Here is a 17588-nt window from a genome sequence, read left to right on the forward strand (position 1 = left end):
CGTTCATACAAAAAAGACCAGTAAAACCAGAGAGGGAGAGAAAAAGGAATGCTCAAGTCTTTCTGTCTGTCCTGTTTATGTGGAAAAACTTAGTTACCCCGGGGCCAAATTCATATGGAACTGTTTTCACTGGCATGAGGTCTGTGCTAGGCAAAGATTTGTCTCTCTGCACAGGCATCATAGTGCCATGCCTCTTGACAGAATGTTATTTCTTAAAGCCAGTTTATCCCATGGCCTTGTCAGAAGTGGATTACCATCCTCCACAGACTCTGGTATTCTGTAGTTGTACAAAGCAGGAAGGAAGCCCTTGTGCTTTTGAAACTGTGCTGGAAATAATTCAGCTGTTTACATGTGACAAGAAGCTTTTAAATTAGACTGCCTGAAATTGGTTAGCTGTTTCTCTTTAAGTTGAAGCTGCCAGAAAGATTTCACTTTTGACAGAAGAAAAGAGAAGGGAAGACCCATGATGAAGGAACCTTTTATTTGTCATAATCTAAGGTTATTTGCCTGTTACTGGCAACAACAACTGGGAGATTCAGCATCTCTAGGAAGTTTAAATTAAAAAATTGTAACTCTGTATACACCTTAATACCAATTATGACATCATCCATCTAAACTTGACTATTCACTTCAGAGGCCACAGTCTTCCACAAATTGTTTGAATGCAGTTTTGTGAACCCACTAGTGGTTTTGGCGTCTGCAGATTAAATATAATTTGAATTGATACCACTGCATTAGATGGAATTATCTATATCCCAGGAGAGGTTACATAGAGGAGCTGCAGTTATTCCATATCTAACACGTGGTGTTTTCAGGAAGGAACAAACTGAAGCAAGACAGATGAAAACATTTGGAGCCTCAGGCATTCAGGTCAGAGCATATTACAGAAGGGAGATTTGGCAGGCATCAAGGATGGAGAAGGTGGTATTTTCTACGGCTTTTTTGCTATTTTGACAGTGCAGCTTTAGTTTCAAATATTAATCATGTCTCACAGGAAGAGTGGAAAAGAGCAGTAGGAAAAATGCTCATTTCTGCTTCACGGATGCAGTTTCTTTTGAAGTCAGTAGGAGTTGCTTGCTTGTATGGTCTTTGGAAGGGAAAAAAAGTCAAAAGACTGCAATAAAAAGGCTATGCTTACATTTGAAATGGAAGGACTTTACCACAGTTATGTGATGATACTCTGCCTGGTTTGTTCATTCAGATAAAGTGGTAATAGGATGGCTGTGTAAGTGGATAGACTGAGGTGGGTTGGCAAGATGTTCCTGATTGGTCTCATTGTCATGGCCCTGTCAGAATGCATCAGGTGTAACCCACAGGAGCTAAATACTTGTTAAAACAAGTCATATTTCATCCTTCATGCTTTTTGAATCTAATCTTGTTTTAACAGTTTGCTGGGTGTACCAGATGATTGACGCTGTCACACTGCAGATAAAATCTATCATTCTGTCATTTTTATTCAATAATTGAGAAGCATTTTTGTTCAAGATGGAATCTGAAGGAATGTTACACATTTTTAATACGGTTCACCTTAGTTATAAAAATAATCCATCTAATTGTCTCAGATTCATTGGCAGACATTTCCTAAATACGGACCTAGAATGAATTAGTATGTTAGTTGTACCTGAATATGTCTTAAAAGATATGTGCTGTATTTCTTTCTAAATATGCTACAAGGAGATGTAAATGAATATAGTATCAGAACCTTGTAAAATAGATGAAAGGATATCAGTTATGTTTAATCATGGGCATATTTGGCCTCATTTCATAATAAAAATCATAGACTAATATTAGCTATTAAGAACAATTACATGTGCTGTTGTGAAAAGCTTGTTACACTGAAAAAAACTTCTGAGCTCCTGAACTTTGAGCAGTTAATAATGTCAGAGTTTTTACCTTTAAAGATGACCTGCAAGGACTGTGCTTCGTTCAAATCAGGGCTGAGGCCTCAAAGCGGTATTTCAGTGATCTTGTATCATGTGTGATTATTAGTAGGTCATAAAATTATTCTAAAAAGAGAAGAGACTGACTTCTGGTGTAGCAAGAGTTCCGTTATACACTTTAGAGACAGATACTTACCTTATCTTCAACTCTAGTTGACTTGAATTTAGTCTATATTAAATTATTTTGCCTGCGTAACAGGTCACAAGCTATTCCTGCTGAATCCAGAGAAATAAAGTCCAGCTCGAGGTGAAAACAATGACAGCTGTACTTGCTTGTTACTTCAGAAACCAGATGCAGAAAATTGTGTTTGGTATACTTCCACATGTGCTACATTATTTGCTCTTTCTGTGTTTCCACAGGCCTTGAATAGGGGCATCGCTGCTGTCAAGGAAGATGCTGTGGAAATGTTGGCCAGCTATGGGCTGGCATACTCCCTGATGAAGTTCTTCACGGGTCCAATGAGTGACTTCAAAAATGTAGGTCTGGTGTTTGTGAACAGCAAGCGAGACAGGACCAAAGCAGTTTTGTGCATGGTTGTGGCTGGCGCTGTAGCTGCTATATTTCATACCTTAATAGGTAAGGTCACTTCACATGTAGTTGTGTCATTTCATTTGCTTCCCTTGCCTGTTCTTCAAACTGATTAATGTGTAGACTTAATATTTCATTTGTAAGTGCAACAGGAGATGTAAAAGAGATGAAATCTCTTGGGCTGGTATCATGCCCAAGATTTTTATTACCTTTTAAACAAATTGTTAGGGATCAGATTCCACCCACAGGGCTTTCCTGCCTGGCAGCTGAACATGCTGCTGATCTCTTTCAGTCAGGTGTGTGAGCAAATCTTTGGCTAGGTTGACAGGTTGCCTGAAGCTGATAGCTCAGTATTACTGTTAGGTAATGATAATCAACTAGCAGTATCTGCTGGAATGGGTTTGGCAGGGTTTTAAGGTGTGCTTGGTAGGGCTGTCTGTCAGTTCTTGGTAGCATTGTCAGTGTACGCCCTCTGTACCAATCGCTTTGCTACTTACAGTACAAAACTCGAAGCAAGTAAGTGCCAGCATGCTCATTAAAATATCAGGTATTACTCTCTACTACTGCTAGTCATCGTCCACTTCTGTTGAATAATTAATCTGTAAGGGAGGAAGTAGTTACTAAGAGCACTTTATACCAAACTGAGGCCAGCTCCCTGAGTGTACTCTGACTCTGAAACAAAGAAAATACACAAGCAAACATGAACTGAACGTAAAAAGTAAGGCAGTCACAGGATTTGCCAGTTTCTGAGAGCCTGGAGAAATGGGATATCAGCTCAAGCATCAGCCACAGCAATAAAAAGTCACGTGACTTGGAAGACTTTTAACTTCATCCTCTCCAAAAACTGCACCGGATTCTCTGCACCTTCTGGCTCAGTCTACAGAGCCGAAATCTCTGGACCTCAGCAAGGAGGAGCAGGAGATGCTGGAGGAAGAAGCAGAAAGGGCATTGCATTGAGCAGGTAAAATCCCAAAAGCTGAGAGTTCTAAGGGGTGGGAGGGAGGAAGTAATGTGACAGCCTGTGGAGCCTCGTGTCGGTGACAGGCAGTAGTGTTGAATTGGATGACCAGCAGTAGGGGGCCATTCTATCACAGAAAAATGGGAAATGCAAGTGTAATGGCAATATCCTGAATTGCTGTGAAATCACAGAGTGGCCTGGAAGTGAGGCACCATTCATTATCAGTCTGTTAGTATCTCAAGAGCAACATGTGTTGCTGTTCAGCCTATAGTGTTAAAGAGACTAGAGTAGACTAGACTAGACTAGAGTAGACTAGACTAGACTAGAATAGGACTATTTCAGTTCCTGCCTGAGTAGGTAAATCTGGTAAATTCAAATGCCCTCTGCTCTTATCCTTTAACAGGCTGTCAGTTATAGTCACCAGCTTTATGTGCCTCCCAAGCAGTACAGTTTGTTGACTATCACATCGCTTATTCCACCACTGATACGAGAGCCCTGTGCTATTTACCTTTGCTCCATGTTATGGTCACAATAAACACTTACAATAATGGCTCACTAGGCATGGCAACTCTGTACCAGGGATAAGCTCATGCTAATTTTATAAGCTGAATACCTGCATTCAAGTTAATTTAATTCACTGAAAGCGATTGGTCACTTCCTCAATATGCTGATATTTGAGACTGCTTTATTGAGTCAGTATTATAAACTTTGGGCCATTTGTACATTTGGCTCTCATGTTTCTTTGCTTGGAATGTTTCTTCAGCCCCCAGAGCTGCTCTTCTAGTTGCTCACTTGCTTTCCTGCCAGTGCTGGTCAAAATTTTTGGCTTTGCCAGCTGGATAAAAAATTATTTTCTAGTCATTCAGTATTTTATTTTAAGCTAGGATAGATTTTAACAAAATTTAAAGTATAACTGTCAAATTTCCAGGTGAAAGACATAACTGGATTTTCCATGTGGGACTTCTTATTGAAAGGAGATGTTTGGAACAACGGTTGGAAAATCTGCCAGATAAGTTTCTTGCCTTTGCCTGGAAGTTTAGAACTTCTGAAATGCCCTCTGCAGATACTGGGGGAAAAAAAGGAAGCTGTGCTTGCCATGCTTTAAAGTCCTGAATTAAAGGGCTGCACACAATCTTTCAGCTGCTTATGGTGACAGACTGCTAAATATTTTTTAGTATTTCAACTTGCCTATGCCTGAAAGTATGCAAAGGCCACAGCAGAGACTGGCAGAGCGCCCGAGAGAATGGAGTTAGTCAGATTCTAGCACCAATTGCCTGGGCGACGTTGCCAAGTTTTATGTTCCAAGTTTCCTTTGAACCTGTTTCAAGTCCTGATTATTCTGCTCTGACCCACAGATGCACAGCCTGCCTAGCAGGAGGAAGAGAAGGAGTTCAGTGACAGGCAGCCTCCTAGGACCTGCAACTACTCCCCAGCAGCTACAAGCCTATCACAGGCTAATCTACAGGAGACACAAATACAGGGTACTGATGCTCGGTAGATGAAAAAGAGAAACAAACAACACTCAGGGGACTGAATTTCTTCTACATGCCATGAATATAGGGCTAAGGAAGATGACATGACTGTCTGCTGTGGACTGTCAAAGCCCAGGAAGAAACAGGAAACAAAAAGCCTGATGAAATACAGAGTACCAAAAGTCAGAAGGAAGAAAACAAGTGGTGGTAGAAACACATTGACCACAATGAATCACCACATTTCCAACTGCGATAGAGACTATTTGCAGTCTACACACACAGCTCTTCACAAACAGCAACCTCTACTCATTTAAAATATCAAAACAGACTGTCTCACCCACCTGACTCATGCTTCATTGCTTCAGCACCAGCTCCCCACTACTGCTTCCCCTCTGGGCCTCACACAATCCTCTATGGGAGTGACTGGCTGAGCTAAACCACTCGAACTCACAGTTGCAAGCTCTGGGTCCCCACCACATTCCTATGAACATCTGCAAAGTCCTCACCAACAGTTCCTATCACTTCCCTGTACAGGTATCAGTAAGAACTGAGAACCAAGTTGACTGAAGGGATTTGAAACTATATTCGCATCCCACTTATAATGCTGCTGCAAACCTTGGTCAGTACAGTATTCCTGGATTTGCTGTTTCAGGTGTCATCTGGAAATAGAAGATAGTATGCTGCCTTCCTTCCATTGAGCTATTTTGGGGGTAGATACTGCTGCCATTTAGGGTTTCCTGGTGGGAAGTTCACTCTTAGCCAGAGTCTAAAGTGTCTCATTATTTCAGAGATTGGCATTTTGGTGGCTGTAAGAGAAGAGATTCAAGATGCTAAGCCTGTCTTTGCATATTTTTGATATCTTACTAAATTGCCAGCTTGACAGAGGAGAAAAGTAATTTATATAACATTATGCTAACATAATGCATTTCTTAGTGTTGCTGGCAAGCCCTTCAAACTGAGTCCTTTTAACACCAGTGTCATGAAGGACATGCACATTTTCTTTGGCAATAAAACAGCATTGTTCAACTTTTCACTAGTTTACTGAGAAATAGTATACTGAGAAATTTTATTTCCTCTTGAATAACTCTCTGAGGTTCTGGAAATGACAAGGCAGAAGTTATTTAGAGCAAACATCCTCTTTGCTTAAGCAGACATCCTTAATTGGTGCCCACTACACCTGATTGAAAACTACATGAGAGATCATGGTCATCACCAGGAGAAAATGGTTGGAACTTCAGTAACCAGTAAACTTTAGTATAAATTAACTTTAGTAATCTATAGCAGATTGGATGGACAAGACATATGAGTGATTTGTTTTGTGCCCATTTATTACTAATAGGCTAGTGGGCATAGGCCACTCCAGCATAGATTGCACAGGGGAAAATTTAGCAGTTTCTGATAATCCCACTGATCCTTTTGAACTTCCCACATGCATAGTCACTGTATGTACATGAAAGATCTGCATAAGAAGTGAGACGTAGGTGTAATCCCACCAATTCCTGTGTAACACTACTGGAATTTTCTAGAGACTAGGAGTTACAGAGTGGGTTATGACAAGCTGAGGGGTTTTTTCCAATCAGTCTTGTTCAAATGTGCCCACTGTACTGGCTCATACTGAACATTTTGCCCTGGAAAAAAATGACAGGAACACAAATCAGAATATAATCCAGATTTGCCTTCCTCCCTCCCCCAAATAAAATTAAAATGTTATTCATTAAAAATTTGTCCTACTTCAGCATCTTCACATGGCCATTGTTAAAGCAGTAACATGCTTCCCTGCCTGCCCTAACCCTTCTTCCACAGCAGGGGCAGTTTCTTCTCAGGAAGATGCTTGGGGCAAAGGAAGAAAGCCTAACACCAAAGCACTTTGGGATACAATGACTGTGTTTTATTTAAAACAGCCAAATTTTGACACTTATGAGATGCTGGCTTATCTGAAGATATTTCAGATACCAACTGTCATTGATAGATTTGGGAAAATCAACTAATGCAATTTTGGAACTAGAGCTGAGCATGGAAAAAGGTGATTGCAGTAATCAGTCTGCATTGAGATGCTCCTAAACTGTTTCGGTTTTTTTCTAATTCATGTAAAAATAAGCAGAAAAAAACCCCAACCATACACAAAGCCTTTGGGCTTTCACAAGGGGGACACAGGCTTTTTCTTCTGTTTTAGATCAGGGTAATCAAAGACATAAAGGAATCTATATACCCTATGCCATCTCCAAATGAAGATTTGCTATTTAGTTTTATTTTTTCATGTTGATATTTTCCTATCTGCCCAAATCACTTAGCTGAACAAATTAGCTCAGGTTAGAGCATGGTGCTAATACCACCAAGGTCATGGGCTTGATCCCCATATGGGCCATTCTCTTAAGAGCTGAATTCAATGGTGCCTGTGGGTCCCTTACAACTCAGAATATTCTGTGATTGTGATTGAGAAACTCCTGATCAGCACCAGTTTTGGCCATGTGAGCCATCTTTCTGACAAGTAGCAGAATAGATTTTTTACTTCTAGTCTCCAACTTAATTTTTAAAACTGGCAGCAAAGTATGAAAATGGAATGTGTCTAGAACATGCTTTAACCCAAAAACATTTTTTTGATTCTTTTTTTCCTGTGGTAAAGCTAGTACTGACATGTAGCTCCATGCCTGGAAGAAAATGGTATCACTTCCTATGAGAGTTTCTTTTTTTTTCCTTATGATTGAAGTATAACATGTTCAGTAGTAGTCAGCTCCAAAATAACTATAGTACAACTATTTGTCTGAGACTACTGGCATCATTAAGAGTGTGTTCAGTTGTTTTAAGAATATCTGAAGTTTATGTGGTAATGATTGGCTTCTTAGAGAAATTGGTGTAGGAAAGAGGAGATCCAATTAGGTATACAGTTTTCAATGTCATTTCTTAAGCTTCTGGGTCTTAAAACTCAACTGGAAAAGCCAAAAGCAAGAATTCCTGCTTAACTTCTGTAGCAAAATTGATCCACATAGCAAAATAAATTAGGTATTAGGGGAGAGCAAACAGGCAGCTTGTCTTGGAGTTGGACTTCTCTGTTTTGGTTGAAATTATGTAAGAAATGGGAAGCGCCATCTGCTTCAGATTCATGTAATACTCTTTGGCTCTGTGGTCTATGTTATTAATTTTGCACTGTTCTACATAATAAGTTTGTAAGGTTGGCCAAGGTTAAGTTCTAATTGCATCAGCAATTGCCTGATTCACAGCTCAGTGACACATGCCTGTATATTTGTTAGTAAAACTCAGCTTGCTGAGTCCTTCTTTCTGAGGAGGGAAACATTCATGGACACCAGCAAAAGTAACTGTTTGCTTTCACTGACATATGAAATAGTTGGCCATTTTGAAAATAACATTTTAAGCTTAACCATTACGGTTTTGAAACCAAATTCACATTAAAAAGTGCAGTTAGACTTTTTTTTGATGGAGGGAGAAAAAAATACTAAAGCTAAGCTTACAGAGCTCAGTGCTGATATCCCTAGAAATTTTAAAAATGTGGCGCTGTGGGCTGTGATGGTTTAAGTCCCATTGAGAGTGCCTTGTCAATAAACTACAACCCTATGGTGAATTGTTTGTTCCTAGAAGTGAAAGTAGTTTTCTGTGATAGTAAACTTAAAAAAAAATAAAATTTAAACATCACAATGGCTTTTAGAGCAAAAAAAGTTACTTATTGCTCACTTTCTAAACATTTCTAAAGTCTCATGTAAAACAGGCAGAGTTCATGGAGAGGATGGAGGATGACTTCTGCAGCATGCTGTGCTTCTAGAATGGCAGTGCTGGAGGAGGCTTCTCCACAGAAGCAGCTTCCTCAGCACCTGGACTCTGATTTTGTCAGTCCCTATGTGGAGGAGAAGATGGTGTGTTTCCTACAGCAGTTTTTAAGGTTTTATGCAGAAGTGTAAAGCAACCTTAATGGAACCTAAGAGACAGCTCAATGAATCTGACCCTCACATATGGCTTGTCTCACACATCTTCCAGATTCCTCTCCTTCACTGAAATAAGTCGATTCAGAAATGGCCATGTACTGCCCTACCATAAAAGCAGTTTTCAACAAGGACTTACCACACAAAAATCCATGCATAGCAGAGAGTTTTCCAAACACTGAGCAAAGATTGGTGCATGGGTACTCATGCGGAAATAAAAAGAGACTGTGCTTGATGTTTGACTGAAGTGCAACAAGCACTTGAACACTTTAAGGAGCTAAACTGGCCTCCCTGAACTGAGGAAGGGTTGGAGTTTTGGTTTAAAGTTCTTCCTCAACCTCCTTCAAAAGGAAACAAGGCTGGGAGTGCCCCAGGAAGATGGCTAAGCAACTTGGGATTTACTGTGTGAACTCGGAGACTGTGGGTGTAACAGTCATTGCTCAGGCAGAAGACATATAGGCCTGGTTGTCTGGAATGAGGCTTGTGCCAGTTCCCAATGCTATCATACCACCTCCTTCTATTCTACTATGTTATTTACACTGTCTTATTTGGACTTAAATAGTCCTTTCAGTTCTGTTAATCATTTAACTGCTGTATCCCTAAGCCGTTGCAAAACAGTGATGACTGAAACTCCTCAATTGCTTCCAAATACTGTTTATGAGTTATGAGAGACAGGCTAAGAAGATTGAATTGGATGACTAGTGCTAGCATTTGTCAATCCAATTATGAGACCTGATGCATGACAAGGGTAACTTTCCTGAAATACCCTATATGAAGATCTGTACGAAGATAATAGAATTGTTATAGATGAAAAACCAGATAGTGTTCACATTAGAAATAGTTATCTTAGAAAAGACACAGGTGGGAGAGAACTGAGGTAAGGTTCCTCAGGCACAAGTAATTCTGCCATTACTTGTCTTGGGAGATTGACTTTACAGCCAAGTCATTCTTTTAACAGCTATCACGAGTGTATAGGGAAATTAAGTAATGATATGCAGGTCTAGAACATAGTCTATAAAAGGTTAAAAACTATTTGGATTATTTAACTGTGCCTATTAGATATGTCTGTATAGTTGAGAGACTCCAGTCACAGCTAGCTCTTCATTATTCCTTGCTATGGGGAGGACTTGGAGGTTATTAAAACAGCTGGATAATATAGATGCTAACGGAACCGTAAACAGTTCTTTAGAGAGGTGTGTGGCAAGTCCCTGCATCTGTGCTATCTCCAACCCTACACTTCTTGGAAAGAAAGACCTTGAAAGAGGTGTGTTGCCCAGCACTAAAAGTTTTTGTCTTGGGTTGAAATAGGACAGTGAAATAATATACTGGCAATCAGAAGTGGGAACTCTGATTTCCAGAGATGCTCTTTTCTGGCTCGTGGCTCCTGAGGTGTTGGCTGTAGATAAGGAAAGAAATTACAGCTGGTCAAGGCTGCCCAGGGACTGGACAGCAAAGCACACAGTGCCCTGACAGGTCCCAGGTCAGAGGTGGTCATTAGACAGAGTAAAGGAGAGGCATAATGAGTGTGATTTGTTGCATGCCTTCACAAATCATAGTATCCTTTTACAGCTTTGAGCAGGTTTACAGGTAATGTCAAGAGAATGCAGTGATAATAGATGGTTTCAGCGTTTATAAGGCACTATATCCCATGAAATACACAATGCCTGGTGAAAACAGCTTTTCTAACAAAGAGCCTTGATTTAGTGAAGGAGCAGTAGATTTTCTGGAGTACCAGTGTGTTCGTTTAGCAAACAGATGTGGCACTTACTATACCCATCTTCCAAACCAGCCATTTGTTATCACTCCTCTGCCAAAGGTTACTTTAAAAAGAACCATGAGGGCACTTCTTAGTCATAAACAGCAGCTGGTGAGGCTGTAATATCCTGAAGCCCTTGCAGCTGTTTGCTAAGTGGATGGGTGTCTGAGCTCCAAGGCATCACAGTCCTTCAGGTACTTCTGCATATCTCACCCAGAGCTCATATGTAATCTTTATTTTTCATTCGTATTCTTGTGTCTCTACAGCATATAGCGATTTGGGGTATTACATTATTAATAAGCTGCACCATGTGGATGAATCAGTGGGAAGTAAAACTCGGAGGGCCTTCCTATATCTTGCTGCCTTCCCTTTTATGGATGCCATGGTGAGTGCCTGATTCAGAACTGAATTTTAATATTAATGTAACATTTTTTATGGCCTTAGTTCACGAAGTCTGTTACCTGATGGGAAACTGAAGGTATGCAGAAGCAAGGTATGTCCTTTGCAAGCCATAACTCTGGATATACCTGAACTCATCATCTGCGAACTCATCATCTCCTGCTATGCGGAAAAATCATTTGGGTGGACTTTAAACATCCAGAGGTCATGACAGATGTCAAAAACCTCAGCTGCCTTGTCAGAGCTACTGTACGTGCATGTTGGAAAGCATTGGTTATCTTGTGATGAGCTACACTGGTTTTCTGTATAAGACTTCTCGTTCCCATTTGTAGTGGAAGATTTAGAGTTGCCATGCATTCCCAGATCACTTGCAGAGCTTGTAATGAATAAGGTCAATATTTTCTCAAAACAAATTTGTTGGAAAGATATTTCTTGCTGTCCGTTTTTGCAAGCACAGCTAAGTTCAGTATATCTCAAATGATTGGGCAAGAGAGCCACATGGGGTGCACTGCTGCTTCCCAGATCACCAGGCTTGCTGCTCATGGCCTGCCAACATAAAAACATGGCACCTCCCTTTAATGCTTCTACTGTGTAAAACTGGTAAAGGAGAACCTCATGGCAATGCGTCCACCACTTTCTCTACCACTTTATCTACTTGAAACAGTAGCTGACAATAAAAATAAGTTGGATCATGAAATTTTCTCTTCCAGACAGGACACAGTATAACTCAGTGGACCAATGAATATTACACTTAAGAGGTGCATCCAGCCAGTGAATGAGAATACATTGGATTATTTATTATGCTAATCCATCCTATGCAGCATCTCATTTATGAAGGGGTGGTTTCTTATTAGATCACTCAGAAATTTCTATACAGTCTATAAAATTTTTCCCATTCTCCCTGTCAGCCCTGGCAATGAGGAACTGAATTCAACAGTGCTTTCTCTGCAGTAATGGCTTAACATTTGCACAGGTTCAGACCAGGTACTGCTGGTGGAAAAGAGCTTTGCAGGTTGCTTGTGTACAATGTAACAACCAGAAAATAGTATTCTGGGACTTGAAATCATTCACAACATCATAATCAGTTCCCAAACTTTTCTCTGACTTTTTTCAGGCATGGACCCATGCTGGGATTCTGCTGAAACACAAGTACAGTTTCCTGGTGGGATGTGCCTCCATCTCAGATGTCATAGCTCAGGTAAAGGCTCCTCCTAGAAGTCACTGTTCCCATTGTATTATGAACCAGATGCTTTCCTAACCAGAAACTCTGTTGTACAGATAGTCTCTCTGTGACTTCTCTCTCCTCTGTGAGCAAGATACCAGAAGAAGTAATCTTTCATACTATTCTGTGGCTGTTTCTCCATCACATAAAGGCTGTTTGCTGACAGTTGGGATTTAGGACAGTCTCATTTGACTCAATCAAGTCAGTCCCAAACCAACATCAGGAGTAGGGAACCAGGATTGTTTGGGCAAGGGTTATGTCCTCCAGCACTTCCACAACCCTGTTTCATAATGGCTGAGAAACAAGAGTTATATATATACGTGTGTACCTCTGGGAAAAAGAAAGATCAGGCAAAGAGACCGCTGGCTGCTGCCAGTCCTGAGGCTGATGGAGTGCTTTAAAGGAGACATTTCTCCCCCTGTATGTTCTCCCTCACCCTTCACGCAGTTGCAATGAACTCCTGAGTTGGGAGGTGAAGGCTTGATTCTCCAGTTCATACATTGGTTTTGCAAATGCTCTCTAATCTAGTGAAATGCAATAGTGTAAACCATCTTTTGGTTGCCAGTACAGCACTGTTCTTGTTACTGTTCCAAAAAGTGAAGGCTCTCAACGGCAGCAGAAAGGGTCTGTGGTGATAACCTCTGAGGGATGCAGAGAAGACCAAATGTTTTTTGAGCTTTCATTTGTGAGGGAGATGTTAACTATCCTGTTGCTTCGTACTAGGCACACTGAAAAAACAACATTCATACACTCCTGATGGCCAGTATTGTAGCATTTGAGAACCAATATACAGCCCTCTTTCGAAAGCATATAGGAAAATGTTAAAAAATGGAGAGTCCCAGCACCTGTACAGTTGCTGTACTGCCCCATTACCAGCTGAATTGTGTAATGACTGGATTAGAAAGACTGTGAAACAATGCAACATCAGAGGAAATATAAAGTCAACAGCACTTAGTTCAATTTTCCGTAACATTTTCCTCCCACTAAATATGAGAAAACCATAAATGAGATTGAACTATTCAGTCAATGTCTACTGCAGGTTTGGCAGGTCTGCCGCACTACAGTACTTCACTAAATCCCTGAAGATAATACCAATTACTGTAAATTACCTTAACCCTCATGGTCTGCTCTTGTTCTGATGTGATCTACAAAGTTCGTTGGCCCTAGGTGCATGTCAGGTCATACACAGCTAAATATGGAAACAAATTCTTATTTTGGCCATGCCCTTTCCACAGCGATTGGTGAGTGGGGTGCCCAGGGTTGTGAAGAGTAAGACACCTGTCATCTTCTCTCAGCAAAATATTACACAGAGCAAGAGCAAGTCCAGAAGACAAAAAATTGAGACTCTCCCTACCCCAGAACTCTCTACAGCTACATCAGTTCTCTACACAGGCAATAGGTGTGCAGGCAGTAGCCAGTTCTCCTTGGTTAGCTTCATATGCACACTCTTCATGACTGACTTTGCTTCTGTTTTCTGAAAAAACGGTGGTTTTGTAGGGTTTAAAACAGCAGTTTTGCAAACCTTCATAAGCCCTGTGGCCTGCCTCAGAAATATTTGCAGAGTGTGTTTTTATTTAACTACTTCTTGAGCTCTAGCCATGAAGGAGAGAACCTGCACCTGAATAATGTGTGTTGTATTTCTTGTGATTCAATTGAATGCCAGCATGTCCTAGCAGGTATTCTGCTCTTCACAGCACCAAACACAGTTGGCTTTCCAGTTGTGCTCCCCATCCAGAGTCATTTGAAATTTAGCAGGCATGTAAGCACTCTGTACTTAACAAAGAGAATAATATCATATTAATCAATTCCCTTGGATTTTATGGATTGAGCACTCAGTCTTAAGACGCTGTCTTATGAGCTGTTCATTAGCCCAAAAGTTTCCGTTGCATTTACATCAATGTGGCACTCAACCGAAGAGCAAATAATGAAATACTGAAATTTAATTCAAAAAAGTAGAAAATTAGGTTGACATAAGACTTCCTGCTCCTAAATGTTGAAGTGAATATGTTAAAACATCTGGCTTTTTAATTGCCACTAGCCTTCCCCCAACAAAAAAAAATAATAAAATAGTAGGGCTTAAAAACTGGCTGTAGAAGCATGTCTTCACCCTCAGTGTCTATCAGAATAGCACATTCTCCTGGAAAGGGTGACACTCAGCCACATGCTTGCTGCCAGACCTTGCCAGGCTTTCATACTACCCTTCTCCTATTTATGGCTCGTAGTGTGACACCTGCCCAACCTTCAAGTACTGTTTAATAGAGTAAGAAGTTAACTCTTGTTCTTCTCATGTGTATGACCAAATACTGAGGGATCCTCATTAAAGTTTTTAATACCATAAACTTGAAGTCAGATAGATACTGTAGTCATGCATGGTTGTTGGTTCAGGTGGACTAGCTAGGAATCAAGACAGGAGATATGTTGGCCCTAAAGAAACACACAGACAAATTATTAATGATTTATTTATTTGCTCTGCAGGTTGTTTTTGTAGCCATTTTGCTTCACAGTCACTTGGAGTGCAGGGAGCCTCTCTTGATCCCAATCTTGTCGTTATACATGGGAGCACTTGTGCGATGTACCACGCTATGCCTCGGATACTACAGGAACATACATGATGCTATTCCTGACAGGAGTGGGCCTGAAATGGGGGTATGTCTTAATACTTGTGCTTTTTCAAACTCAATAATTTTGACCTTGGGGGGGTTTGTGTTATAATACTCTATTAAACTTCTGTGCGTGAAGGGCCTTCTCTCTGTCCTGCAGGAAAAGGCATTCTCACTTAAAGAGGCATGGTAGAAACTATTCTGGCAACAGTGCACATTAGACAGTGCCTTCCATGGTATGGATGTACTGTCTACTGACTACCTCTGTACTGAGCTGTAGGACACCACACCATGAACTAAGTGATCACCTTAGTTCACATGGAAGAAGATCTCAAAATTTCTCATTTTCCTCAGATGTCATATTGGTTTTCATGTAGCTTTGTCAGAACAAATTATGCAGATAGATACCTTATGCATTATTTATTGGGATCCATGACACATCTTCTTTGGAATCAGTATTAATAACATGAGTGATAATATTTTAGGCTCTTCATGTTGAAAATTACTGAAATGAATGTACCAAACTGACAATGGGTGGGAAAAGCAAAAAACCTTTCTCTGTGCTTTTGGTCCTGTGCTTTGTATTTTTTTCCAAACACACTATCTTTTTTTTTACTCTGTCTTGCAGGGAGAAGCTACAATAAGGAAGATGCTGAGTTTCTGGTGGCCTTTGGCATTAATTTTGGCAACTCAGCGAATAAGTAGGCCCATTGTCAACCTTTTTGTCTCCCGCGACCTAGGTGGCAGTTCTGCAGCCACAGAGGTAAGAAAGTCAGTGCTCTGCATACTGCAAATGATCATTAACATGGTGTTAGATCTGTGTTTCTCTTCTCAGCCATGCTGACAAGAGAAGATTGTCTCAAGTACATTTCTGTTTAGTGCTCTTTTTATGCTTGAAAAGAAAACTGCTTGGACTCTTACCATGAGCCTTTCCGCCAGGTCTAGTGAGACCTCAGCCTCAACAAGACCTGTAGAATTTTGTCACTGAACAGTGCCTGTGTCCCAAGTTTTCATGCTCTACAGATAAGGTACATATGCCCTGGAGCATTCGTATCCCAGAGGTTTTAGGACAGTCATCAGTAGTCCCATGTTCTGCTCTTTCCTCTCATGTATATTTTATGGCTATGCAAACTGATGTGAAACTACTGTTAGAAGTCAGTGCATCACACAGAGCAGTGTAGAGGCATAAGAAAACATTTTAAAAACATCTGTCTCCTGGTTCGGATATGGAATTCACCCTGTTTGTTTTTTTTTATTGAGGAATTTCAGGTTACTCCAATAAGTCTCATACACCTGTTGGGAGCCAGACTTCTGATTGTAACATAGAGCCTTCACCAATGCTCACCATGAGCTGACCTATTAAGGAGTCTAGGGGACCTTTGCTGCCAGTTGCAGTGGGAGAATGTCTAGATGCACGTAGTCATAAACAAATCTCTCATGTTGTTTTTTCTACAGGAAAAGCAAAGCTCTAAGATACTAAATGGAAAGGAAAATTCAGAGAGCTGTTGCTAATTTGTCATATGTGATACTGTGTATTTCACTCTAAGGAGTTGCCAGACTGCAAATGAACAGCTGTGGAGAGAAAACTTAGGAAACTTCACACTTTTACATATGTAAATCAGGGATCATTCTATGCATTAATATCAGCCTTGGTACAAGGGGAGCCAGAGTGGGTTAGCATTTCTTGGTGACTTTTGATTTCAGGTGCATCACATTTCATGGCTAGCCAGTTGCATTTTGTTGCTATTAGGATGACTCCAAATATGTGTCATAGCTGGTGGTTTGCTGGCAGTTTTACACTGACGGTAATGGTCACATTTCAACTTTCTCTGAATAATTGCCTCTGAAAAGGGAGGTTCTGGAAATACAGATAACATCAGTGTCTGGAGCATCAGTATCCACAGTTTTATAGGTCCCCTGTTCAATAATATTAGCAACTGTCAGTGTGGGCAGGATGTCCCCATGAAGGACCAGTCTGTAACACATTCATGAGGACCACAATCCTCTTGCATTGTCCAACTCCCACTGCTTTTGTTTGGACTGCCAGCACAGTTATGGTTATTGGGCTACTTCTTTGGTGTTGGATTTGATGGGGGTCTCTTTCACCTGTCAAATACGGGTTCTAGGCATTTAGAAAAGCTTACATGCATATATTTTGAGATCAGACCAACTGAGGAAAAATACTGGGAAAAAAATCACTGCTAAAAACTTCAATATTTTAATCCAAGTGGAATCTAGCATACAAAATGTGGTAGTGAAATACTGTTTTATTTACAGGTACTGTGTCTTTGCAGTCTTTTAGGACTTCATGATGAAAACAAGCAAAATATCTTTTATATTCCTTGTTTGATTTAACCTAGTTAGGTTTCATTTCAGAGGGAAATTCTGCTAAAAATACAATAATGGGAAGGTGTGTAATTAAAAAGGGTACTGTCTTAAAATTCCAGTTTGTTTTATTTAAACCAATTACTTTTTCAAGGTACATTAAACATTATTAAAGCTATTATTAGCAGGGAAGGATCTATCACACTTTCTTCCTCTCTGTGGATATCACTATGTTTCCCCTTCTTTTTAAACAGACGGGGAACAAATTAGCTCTCTACATGGTCATTTGTTGGCATAGGTCTTTTAACCAAGCAAAGACAGAAGTTACATTTATAATGGGAAATTGGGCTCAGATAACCAAGAAAATGTACATCAAAAGTTTAGCACTGAAACAGACAGCAGTAGTTAAAAAAGGTCTTTCCTGAAGCTACCATTACCAGATGTAAAATGAATAA

The 17588-nt window shown here is 40.3% G+C and overlaps 1 protein-coding gene across 1 annotated transcript in view; it reads left to right on the plus strand.

Moving 5' to 3' along the window:
* Positions 1 to 17588, plus strand: part of ANKH (ANKH inorganic pyrophosphate transport regulator) — a 105487-nt gene that overhangs the window by 53951 nt on the left and 33948 nt on the right. Inside the window, exons 2-6 of the mRNA XM_029965292.1 lie at positions 2301 to 2517; positions 10854 to 10972; positions 12101 to 12184; positions 14684 to 14854; positions 15437 to 15571. Coding sequence (XP_029821152.1) covers positions 2301 to 2517; positions 10854 to 10972; positions 12101 to 12184; positions 14684 to 14854; positions 15437 to 15571 — 726 coding nt within the window. The remainder of the gene's footprint in view (positions 1 to 2300; positions 2518 to 10853; positions 10973 to 12100; positions 12185 to 14683; positions 14855 to 15436; positions 15572 to 17588) is intronic.

Source organism: Manacus vitellinus, unplaced genomic scaffold (assembly GCF_001715985.3).
Source record: "Manacus vitellinus isolate BGI_N305 unplaced genomic scaffold, ASM171598v3 scaffold_96_pilon, whole genome shotgun sequence".
NCBI classification, from domain to species: Eukaryota; Metazoa; Chordata; class Aves; order Passeriformes; family Pipridae; genus Manacus; species Manacus vitellinus.